At 38.4% G+C, this 12,079-nt stretch overlaps 1 protein-coding gene across 1 annotated transcript; it reads right to left on the bottom strand.

Annotated features, from left to right (window-relative positions):
• Positions 1-9,764, bottom strand: sav1 (salvador family WW domain containing protein 1). Its single transcript, XM_060872730.1, has 5 exons — positions 9,281-9,764; positions 8,244-8,729; positions 3,131-3,401; positions 2,718-2,873; positions 1-2,023 (listed from the first exon to the last, which is right to left on the bottom strand). Exons 1-5 carry the CDS (start codon positions 9,375-9,377, stop codon positions 1,810-1,812), a joined length of 1,224 nt encoding a protein of 407 aa, XP_060728713.1. The 5' UTR covers positions 9,378-9,764; the 3' UTR covers positions 1-1,809.
• Positions 9,765-12,079: the final 2,315 nt, after the last annotated feature.

Here is a 12,079-nt window from a genome sequence, read left to right as displayed (position 1 = left end):
TAAATTTACCCCAGTCTTTATTACAAGCCGTAACAGACGAGAAGGCTGGACTGCTGAGGGCTTTTACAGCTCACTGTTAACACAATACTGATTCAGTTTATATAAGACTGAGATAGCTAAAGCAATATATTTTCCTGGAAGGACAAATGTGCAGATGCAGGATATTGGAATTCAAGGTAAAGTTGAAGCTTTTTCAAGCCCTCTTTCAGGAACAGACATGATATGGCATTGGCCAAAATCAGGAGGAAAAAAAAAGTAGCGTTCAGGTTATATTGCATTATACCACAGAGCTGTTTATTTCTCAGTTCTGATTGGTCAGGTGTTGATTAATATTATATATCACATGGTAAAGCTTAAGTAACCAAGACTTATAGGGTGCATGTGTAAAAGTAATCTAAGGAAAATAATAAATGTATTTTTAAAATGTCTTTACCAAGATAAATTGATGATGTGGAGTTTTCTGTAAGGACACATTTATTTAATTTATTTTTTGAAAGGAGTCTCCAGTGTCGGTGCCTTGTAATAGTCAGGGGTAATGTTTACCACCACCAGAAAGTCCTTTTTGCAATTTATGTTAAAAAAATTGCAAAAATTCAATTATTTTTCTCCACAAGAGAAAGCAAGGGAACAGCTGCATACAGCTGCTATAACACCAGTGACACCATGTTCTTTAATAAAAAAGAAATATGTGGTATTCAGTGAAACCACTGTTACCGGCTCTGTGTTGCTTTCTAGCTTAAAATTTTGCTGGTGTTTACATATGTACAAACTTTACAAAGAAAATCATGCTCTGTAAAAGTCCTTGCTTACTCTCTCACAAACACAAGCCCACACAATCCTACACACACAGACTTGAGTTGGCAAGATCTGTGAGTTTATAACAGAGGTCAGATAGCGGTCAGCAGCAGACACACCTCACACAAATAAGCCTTGTGATGTATGTGAGTGCTTGTGTGTATGAAAATTGTTAACATATGTGGAAAAACGATCGTGCATGAGCAATGCCAACGTTCAGCCTCTCTCACTCACATACACACAATAATTAAAGACTTAAACATATTGCTGCTACACAGCACAGAGAGGATTTTACATTATATAAGGTTTAGTTATATATAATTTCATTATGCAGGAAATAAACTAACATACATAAAGATAAAAAGCTAGGAGCAAAAAGAGCTCACACTTGCCCTGCATCACATGTGATGCTTCTGCTGACAAAACCTAGTCTTTAAATAAAGACATATTCCTTTGGAAAAAAACCACAAACCCTTTAACATGTAGAGCTCGCTGGATTGTCATTGTCAAGAAAAGTCCATATAAAAGCTTCATTGTCCATAGGCTGAAGGCAAAAGTGTGTGTGTGCTACAGGCAGATTGGCTGCACAGGCCGAAGAAAAGTACAGACAGGATTATAGCATGCTTCAGACAATTGAAACACAGGAAGAGCTGTGCGTGTCTGTGTGAGAAAGATATTTAGTTCAGGAAGGTGATTCACAGGTCCAAATTTCCAAAAGGCACTGTAGTGTCTATTTAAATCGTAGTATCTAAACTGTATAGAAGGTAACTGTCATTGTAGCACGCATCATACGATAGTGATTGGAAGGTCTTCTGGAAATACAGGTGTGCAGCTCTCGCTTTAAATCTTGTGTAGTCTGTAAGAACCCTACGAGCCTCTGCTATATGTTGGAGTGTGTGTGTGTGTGTGTGTGTGTGGAGTCTACACATGGTGCTGCAGGACACTTGCTAAGGCACACGTCTGTGAAGGCTTGGCAGTGTACATGTGTGTTCCTGGATGTCAGTCTCCTGCAGTTCATATGTTGTGAGGGAAGTTTTTGGTTGGCTGTTGAGCGTACCATTGCTGCCGTTGTTTGCGCATGTCCAGTTCAGTGAGCAGCGCCTGCCGATAAGCTTCATAAGATTTAACGATGCGCTCCAGTTCCTTCATGAACAGCAGCTTCAGCATACCCTGATACGTGTCCAAATCCATCAGCTGGAATAGCTCCCACTTTAGGATGTGGTCATACCTAAGGAACGAAATAAAATGGCTAGCATGATACAATGGCTAATAAAAAAGACTACAAAGATGATATCCACTGGCTGAATAAAGCAATGATGTATAGCACCATAGCCCTGCATCAAAGCAAGCTGGAAAGAAAGCAGGGCTACATTTCTCAGTATCACTGCTTTATTCACAGAGCCCACTGCAAGTGGAGATTTTTACTACCACCCTTTATAATCTGAGTTCATAATAGTGCAGTGAGTCTGGCACTTGCAATGACATTTTAATCAAGATCTTCTTAATGTTATGCAAATGAGTAATGCCAGTTCTTCTTTATATCTGACTGTGTACACTGAAAAATAAAAACAGCTGAAGCGTGAATGGCCACAAATGGCCACTTGACACTTCTTAGTAAGAACACAAAGTAAAGATTAGACTGTAGAGATTAGACCACACCAATGTTCAGCTCTGCACTTGCCGCCATGTTCTTATTCCAGTGTATAGGTAAATAATTAGGCACAATCACATGCATGGCAACATTTCCTAAACTTTTGAGTCTGAGAAGAAAAAAGACAGAGAGAAGTGAAGTCAGAGAAGAAAAAAATTACAGATGGCTTGCAGTAGCCTTTATGTCTTCTAGGGGCTTCTAAAATGAACAATAAACCCAGCTCATTAGTGTACAAGCATCTGAGTGTGTGTACATGTGTGTGGGAACTCACTTCAGAGGTGCTCTGGCGTAGACCTGGAGCCAGTCTGGGATCTCAGCAGTGTGGTAGGGGTTTGCTGGCACCAGCACTGGCTGATTCCGCTCTGGGGGACGGGGCTGGTAAGTGATTGGTGGAGGTAGGGGCGGAGGCTGGTCATAGCGTGGAACACTGATGGCCGGGGCAGATGGAAAATGAATAAGAAGCATTAGAGCCAGAAAAAAACACAGAGGTTCTGAGAATATAGTAAAAATCTGACTTTTTTTTTTGGGTTAAAAATATTTCTGAATAGCAGCAATGTCAATATGGGAATGTGAAACCTGTTCCACTTTGAAACACAAGCCAGATAAAACTGTTGTTTGAGGGAAACTCTTTTAAACTCTACACAGCTCTGTCACACAAGTGCCATACACACACACAAAACACACCTGGGTGCACACGGGTGCCTGTATTGGGCCCGTTTGTTGATGTGGTCGACATAATAAACTCCAAACTCCGCAGACTCCACTCTCTCCCAGCCAGGTGGAAGCCCCTCCCTCTCCAGTGGGTGACTCCAATGAGTAGTGTTTGTGTTGTGGTCGATGTAGTACTTCCTGCCTCGAATTGTCCAATCAACTGTCCAGCCAGGTGGAAGGGCCGTCTCTTCTCCACTCAAACTCGCCAGGTTGCCTAGAGACTTTGCCTGCATGCGTCCAATAGCTACAAAATCACATAGGCGTGCACACACAGACACACACAAGCAGTTTCTATTAATGTTACAGTTAAACACTTGGCTATACATGTTTGCATTATGTTTTGTACTTGTTATACATTGACAAAATAAGATTACTGCAAAATGTGCATGTGAACAGAAAAAAGGCAGATCATTCCAATCCGCAATGCAAAATGCCACATTGTCATGAATGTGACTTTTTTCCTCCTATTCTTTATGCGATTGTATCAGTGCAAAAAATACAGTAGAGCTGCATGTGCAATCAAACATCTGCTGTTAATTCTGGGATTTTGGCCTGTTTTGGGAGACTCTCCAAGGGAGAGAGTGTGTGTGTGTCACTGTGTTCATTTCACGGTGTGCATGTGTGTGTGTGTGTGCGCGCGTGTGTGTGTGTGCGTAAGTCATCTGGGAGTATGTGCCATTTTTGAGTTGGAATTTTCTCATCATTCTGACAAAATAAAAGAGAGGAGAAACAGAGCCCAGAGACTGAGGGAGTGTCAAAACTTTCAAACCAACTTCACTGCTCAGTCAACGTGAAGCACTGAAATACACTGAAAACACGAGAGGTTAGAAAATCTAAGATTCACATTCTATCACCGTCAGAAGACTGCCTTCCATGTTGGTGGATTCTGCAGCTGGGTGAGACTATGTACGTCAATGATCACATCTGTGAATGTGTGTGTGTGTGTGTGTGTGTGAGTGTGAGTGTGAGAGAGAGAGTCTTAGGCAGGGATGGAATGTGAGGAAAACCATGCTCCTCGCCTCCTACTGAAGAAGGAGAGCATTCCTTCTTGCTCTAACACACAGACACACTGCAAATACTCATTCTTTTCATCACAATTCTGAAACATCGCTACCTTCGACTTTAAACACTTCTCATGTGAAAATAGCAATTTAATACAACTGAATCTGACCAGTTCATCTCTAGCCACTATGTCAATTCACACAGTTTACATCAACCCCATCACTCACTGATTTCTCTAATTGTTAGATGGCACACCTCCTTCTATAGTCTGAACATATTCCTTCACCTGTTACGATTATGATCAGTGTTTTAATGCCAATAAATAGAAAGATTAATCAAGTCATTGTTATGTTTTAATAAATCATAGTGCCACTGAATCATTTATATGCAAAGGATTCTAAAGGAAGTGTTGATATGTAACCTGAAATCAGAACTGTGTTCAACACCAGTTTACATGAACACTACATGTAATCAAATCAAGGTTATGAGAAAGTTATAAGTAGCAGTATTTAATGTCTAGGTTGTTTAACCAAAAAGAAACTGCAAGTCTCTTCAAGACGTTCACAATACCTCAGCATGTAAGTTTTGTGTCTCCAACAAAAGTCTTAAGCGGTGTCCCACTCTGCACTAAAAGTATGTATTCTTTTTGCAAAGAAAAAGTATATACTTTTGAGTGTGTAGCAATAGTATGTAATAGTAGTAACATTACTCAGCAAGTACTGAGACACTACTAGCATGTCATGTAATGGAAAAAATGTTGTTGCCGAGATACACACACCATCACCGTAAACTCCTCATTGCATTTCAGCTTTTCATTATTTATTCACTTATAACCCTTATTCTCCCTCACGATCACTCATTTTCTACCGCTTATCCGAACTACCTCGGGTCACGGGGAGCCTGTGCCTATCTCAGGCATCATCGTGCATCAAGGCAGGATACACCCTGGACAGAGTGCCAGCCCTTATTCTATATACTGTAATTTACCATTCCCTTTATCATTTTCCATTTACACCTCTATAAAATATCCAAAATGAAAATGTGAAGCAAACTGTAACAAAACGTTTTCCCTCATGCAAGGTATTGTGAGCAACATTCGATGAAAATGTGGGCATGGACCTACACTCCAAAAATCTACCAGAAATAGTAGCCCAGGTACCTTTGGGATACTCATTGCAACAAACTAGAATTTGGGATAGCAAATTCTGATCCCTGATACTATTTCAGACCAGACAGTAAGCGGAATGGATGCAGGGTTGGATTATCCATTTTTACTATTATGTTTCTACACAGAGCCATTTTTTTCCACCCGCCACAGTGTGTGTTATGGGGTAAACAAAAGGTGCCCCAGAATGTCTGAAAAGATCCAGACAGTAAAAGAAATCAGATTCATGATGAGATTTACACACTTTGTATTAAATGATAAAAGCCTTGTTTGAATTGGCCTCACAAACTACTCTATTAAAATTTCGGTGTATATGCTAAGGATACTATGTTGTGTATGAAGTGTGTGTTGTGAAGGCAGGGTGGTGGTTGAAGCTTGAACTTGACCAGAACGAGTCTAATGACCTGAAGTCTTCTTTAGCGATTCAAAGGAGTAGGTTTTCTTGACAGCTGTTTCAAGTGGTCTACTTTGTAAAGAGCACAGGAAGCACAGATGCTGAGGATAGACCCTTAATTGCAACTGCTAAAATGATAAAAATGTATTTTAAAAAATACAAACTTTAAAATTGAGCATTTTAAGTAGTTTTTGAGTTTGTACATCAGAAGTAGTGGTCCACTTATTCCACAATAATTTATCGACAATTACAATGAACAACACATTGTGTTTTTTTTCACATTTCTTGTTAAATTTAATGTTACAGAATGTCTGCAAGGCACAAGTCTTCAGTACAGTTTATACAGTTAGTACAGTTTCTCAGTAACATTTACAATAAGAGCTACAGGCCTTTAATAAGCATTTGAAGCCGCAAGACCTGAACCACATTTTCAAGAAGCTTTGTCTTTCTGTTATTTGTTTCTGGGCTATTTGTTAAATTATGAACAAAATATTAAAACGCATATGATGCCGTCATTACATGCATGTTTTACATTTTAGCTAAAATAGTTAAGCTACTTGAACTTTAGTGCTCATGTTTATTTACAATATTACTGCACACTAGAAAACATAGTTGCTGATAGAGAAAAGTTATTAAAATACGATCATTGTGTGATTTGATCATATGGCTGAGAATTTCTAATGTCTACAATTATTAATTATTTGCACAGAAGTACATAATTTTGAAATCAAAAGTACATCACCAAAAAGTACATAACGCTTGTGCATTAATGTGTACGTGTGGTACGAATATTTGTACCACTTCTGGAATACTGGATCATCAGATCATCTTTTTTTGGTATTTTGGTACCCTTAGCTACTTAGCTTTCTAAGCATCACTGTCCCACACAACCCTAGTTTCTAAGATATTTTACTTTAACCCCTGAATATAGTGAGGGAAAAACTGAGCAGGAGAAAACATGCAAACTGGTTGTAAGGTCCACATCTGTGCATACCGATCATATAGGACACGTAGAAATACTTTTTTTAATTTCTTAAAAAGTATTTTGCTTTTCAAATACATATAAGAGAAGTGTGGGAACACTGACCAGGCTGGTTTCATAAGAAAACCTGAACTGGTCTTGAAGAAGGAGAATGAGACAGAGAGAACAAGAGCAATGGATAAGTACAGTGTGTATTTATAGCAACCGATGATGTCTTTGGCATGTGTCAGTTATTTAACTTTGGGTGGAGACAACTGCTTAATGCAAAAGCTCATATTAACACACACACACACACACACACACACACACCCCCCTCAGATACAACACCCATACAGATACGCACACCTAGCTCACGGCATCTACTAAAGACGACTAGACAGTGATTTTCTTACCAATCTGCTCAGTATGACCACAAGGCTGACCTCTCCTCATGTACACTATTATTATAGCTATAAATTATACTTAAACTGCAATTGTATCTGTCTAAAAAGCGTTCTCTCTGCAGTGTAATGTGAGGACCTGCCTTATAATCTCACCCAATCACGCATGCAAAAGATCTACAACTGCATGCTGGCAATCCCACACACACAAATAAAGGTTTCTCCAATGGAACAGACATTAGTTGCACAATATGACTGAGAAAACGGATGTAGATTTTTCTGGGTGTGTGTGTGTGTCTACTGCTGTCAAAGATTTGTTTTCAGCAGTCCACCCATGCCCATGTCATAGAACTAACAGCCCTAAGCCTAATCATATGACTGCTGAATCTGATAGAACTACTGATGTTTGGCTTTTATTTTTTTATACTCACACAAAAAAAACACTCAAACACTGCATAACATTCAGCAATATTTACAACATTCCACTTGGCGGAAATATCTGTGAGCTGATATGCTTTTGCTAACAATTTTATTACTGATCAGCAGGAAGCAGTTTATTCAGACTTATCTGAAGATGTAAATAAGGCCATCAGGGATACATCATGGCTCAAGACTCGACTCGAACCAGAGCTTTTTAGACTCTGACTTCGATCTGGACTTTTCCTGTTGTATTTTGCTGTTGTATAAAACAGACTATGTTCTTTCAGGACAAAAGTGTTACTCAAATTATGCTAGCACAGAATTCATTTAAGCATGAAGCTTCTCATGATAAATTGAATAATCTGTTTTTTTTATGTTGTTAAAAGGGGGAAAATCACAGCCCACCATTACTAATATTATTGTATGTACTATTGAATTCTATAAAAAATAACATATTTACTAGTCACTTCAGCTTAGGCCAAAAAAAACCCAAAAAAGACGCAGGGTTAGGGTTATAAATAATGTCAAACTAAATCTACCAAATTCAAAATATTTGAACATTATATTTGCACTAAGGGAGTCGACTGATTATTTTAACAGGTCCCTCGAAGCATTTACCCCTGCATTTAGTAAATAATCAGTAGCTGATATTAGCCTACATATTCCTATGCCACTGCTGTCTTGACACTTGTCTCTTCAGTCACATAAGAGAGAGGCATGCTGGGTAATCTCACTCTTCTTACCTGCAGGGGGACGATGGTGAGGTTGGGGCGTCTGAGGCTGTGGTGAGCCTCGTGGATAGTTGAGTTCGCTGTGCTCATAATATCTGTAATCATCATGGAAGTGATCGGGGCGGCGTGTGCGCCTGGGCTGGTTATCGTAGTACGCCTCAGGGGGGTAGTAGTAACGAGCCACATCTCCGTTCTCAGTTATTGGACCACCATCACTGATGAATGACGGGGTAGAAGAGGAGTAGTCATGAGGAAGGTCAGAGAGCGAGCGTGGAAGATATATTGGTGCAGATAGACGATGGCTGTCTCGCCGAGAAACCTCATGCTGAGGCCGAGGCGTCGCATTACGCAAGAAACTCTTCAGTCCACCTGCGTCCGTCCCTGCTGCTGAACCCAATGGGTACACACTGGCACTAGGTACAGCTGGGGCTTCTGTCATTGGCACCTCTGCTCGCCGAGGAATCGTTGGCCCATGACGGATAAACGAGGGCATAAGGTCTGGGGGAAAAATTAGCAGAAGGTTAAAAGCTGCTAATTAAATTGTTAGCTACAAAGCTTTTTTTTGTCAGTTTTAAGACAGACTACAACCTAGGTTCATTTCGATGATCTCTTTTAGATCAGTCAAGACCACACACTTTCACCGCATAAAATGCTTCAGTGTAATGGATAGAAAATGTCAAATACAACCCAAGAAACCATGATCTTATCCTTCAGTATTCACTTGTACTGTCTGGATATAGCAAAGTGACCTTGGGATTAAGAATGTCACTGTAGTAAAAGTGGTCTAAGAATCTAAACAATATTAAAACATAATTAATATACAGTTAAAAGTCTTGCACAGCATTTTAGATCATTCTAAAAAAAAAAAGCATCTCATTAAAACACAATACAGACCTACAGTTCTGTAAACTCTATGGTACATGTTGGATCATACAGAGTTTTTAAACTTTATTAAAACGCACCAAGACAATCCGTTTTATCTCCTGAGTGGTTTTACATTACAGTTACACATTAAAAAAAGTTTATTTGACTTAATCAGAACGACTCACTCCTGAGCAGAGGAGACGTCTCCTTCTTCACATACTTCCCTTGAACCTCTGCTGGTTTGGACGCTTCGTTCTTACTTTTCTTCCTCGGGAGCATCATAGCTCAGTGAATATAGGAGATATTAATGTGGCAAAAACATTTTGTTGATGGCTTCCTGAAAAGTAGCTCGTCAACGGCGCTCATTTTAAACTCGACCGAGGACCAAACGTAAGCTCTCAGGCTATCGACTTCACACTAGACCTCAGAGCAGCTTTCGCTAGCTAGCGTTAGCTGAAACAACAACAAAACAGACGTCGAGCTTGCTAGCTCACTTTACACTGAGTTTCATGTTTTAACCCTACTTACATTATCACAACGAATGAAAAACTGAACCGTCAAGTTAGAATAATTACCACAAGACAAAAAAGAGTCTAAGCTATCAAATAAGTTGAGTGGTTAAAGTTATAGTAGGCTTCAGCCTGTTGCTCTGTACCCAGCCCATACAGCCCAGGTTGCCAGACCTGCGATTAAAACACGGTGCTTGATTTCATTGTAACACCTAACAATAATATCACAAACACGTTTTTACTCGTCTCACACCACTATCACTATAATTTTTTCAGCGATTAAAATGTGTTAAAGTGATTATATTTGCTGTCAAATTTTATACTCTATAGATACTTATAGATGTTATTGTAGATTGAGACAAGTTATTGGTAAAGCTGATATATAAGAAACAGCTTATAATGTTCTCAGGACTTTAACTTACTGGATGTTACAAAATATATGTACATGAATAAATATATAAAATTATATATATATATATATATAATATGGATAAAAATTTTATATACATACACAATCACTTTTTTGTAAGTATACTGTTTTTACAAAGGTGCAAGGCTTTGTATTAATTTATATTAAATACTGTCATCATAAATTAATACAAAGCCTTGCACCCTTGTACCAACCTCAATGTTTTGCAGTTGCGTGTATTAAGTGGCATTAAGTGGGTATAATGTTGGTGATAACAGAAACTTGTCTTGCGGTCGCTCCACATGTGCAATTTTTCGTTCTTTAATAAAACCTTACTATTAAACATAATTTAAAATGATTGTGGAATAAGCAAAGTAACACACTTCACCCTTGGCTGTTATACAGAAATAATCCACTTCTGTATGGATACTTTTCATGTAGTCCTTACATACAGAACAGACTATACCTTGTCCGATCACGTGTAAACAGCTGTAATTAATCTAATCCTTTGTACGCATTTGTGCTCAACACACATATTAGGAACAGTTAAAAAAAAGTAAAGTAAAAAATTAACCTATGACTGTAGTTTAAAAGGTGCTATATTTACGCACCTGGCAACACAACATATAGCGCTCTGTCTTTCTCTGACGCTCCGCAAGGATTTGTGGGAAAATTGACGCATGTACAGTCCTCAGGGATTTAGGTGCTCTTAGTTCTCGCCTCAAAAACTCGGGGAAAAAAGTCACACTTCTGACTTTGCAGCCAGCTCAATGTCTTGCTTGAAAACTCCTGGGCTCCTTACGCATACACACAAAAGTTTACATAAAATTGGAATTCAGAGTAATGATATCATTAAATATTTCTTCTTCTTCTTCTTCTTATTAAATGTGTTTACAGACAAAAAGGAGCACTTACATGACTATATCTAAATCTAAATATAAAAGTTAGATTTGTAACATTTGGAATATTCCTGCTGTTTATATTAATGTAGTATTCACCCTATTAATAACCAGGCATGAAATAAACATCCTTCTGATAATATATATATAAAATCACATATGCAATAACAATGATAACTGTTGCACATATTTCTTAATTGTTTTCCTCAAAATGTATAAATGTATCAAACACTTATCAAAGCCATGTCCCAAAAGTACAGTTTTCTTAGTTTAGTTCTTACATTTACAGATGTCATTATCGTTAAGAATCATCTTAGACAACATCAAGAATGATGTCATAGTGCACTGAATTGCACATTAGCATATAAACAAATCATCTATAACATGCCATTTAAATGTTTACATTAGAGATCTTATAAACCTTATAAAAATTTAGTGGGTATGTTCAACATAATGTTGAGAGGAGATCAGAGATTAGGAAAGATGATGTTAGGAGAGGAGAGGAGACAGGAGAGAGATGAGGAGAGGAGAGGAGAGAGGAGAAAAGAGATGAGGAGAGGAGAGAGATGAGGAGAGGAGAGATGAGGAGAGATGATGTTAGGAGAGTAGAGGAGAGATGAGAGGAGAGAGATGAGGAGAGGAGAGGAGAGATGATGAGAGGAGAGGAGACAGGAGAGAGATGAGGAGAGAAGAAGAGAGATGAGGAAAGAGATTAGGAGAGGAGAGAGATGAGGAGAGGAGAGGAGAGATGAGGAGAGATGATGTTAGGAGAGTAGAGGAGAGGAGAGATGAGGAGAGGAGGGCGACATGAGTCTTTCACTGTTTGCTTATTTTCCTTTTCACCCACTAGCTTGAGGCCAGTTTCTCAAATAATGTGCTAATATGTAACTGGTGTGATGGTTGACTGATGTAAAATAAATACATTCTATTATAGAATTAATTTAGTATGATAATGTAACTTCACTATGCAAAGACAATGTTCATTTGTTAAAAGGTCACATGATTCACACTTAAAGTCTTCATATGTAATGTGTATGTTTTTATTTTGTAACATGACAATTCATGTATTCGATCATATTAAGGTCATTCTTTTCAAATTATTTTCACATTATTTTTTTCCCAAATAATTCATTTCCATGTTTGATTTATTCCACACAATTTCCTTAG

Source organism: Tachysurus vachellii, chromosome 6 (genome assembly GCF_030014155.1).
Source record: "Tachysurus vachellii isolate PV-2020 chromosome 6, HZAU_Pvac_v1, whole genome shotgun sequence".
Lineage (NCBI taxonomy): Eukaryota > Metazoa > Chordata > Actinopteri > Siluriformes > Bagridae > Tachysurus > Tachysurus vachellii.
This window is presented reverse-complemented; position numbering and strand designations above follow the sequence as displayed.

What these genes read in the sequence shown, in the direction of transcription:
- sav1 (XM_060872730.1), bottom strand. Translation starts at nt 9,377, where the DNA reads ATGATGCTCCCGAGGAAGAAAAGTAAGAACGAAGCGTCCAAACCAGCA. An exon ending in GACGTCTCCTCTGCTCAGGA is followed by an intron (nt 8,730 to 9,280) that starts GTGAGTCGTTCT and finishes TTTTTCCCCCAG; the next exon opens with ACCTTATGCCCTCGTTTATC. An exon ending in TACGCCAGAGCACCTCTGAA is followed by an intron (nt 2,024 to 2,717) that starts GTGAGTTCCCAC and finishes TTCGTTCCTTAG; the next exon opens with GTATGACCACATCCTAAAGT.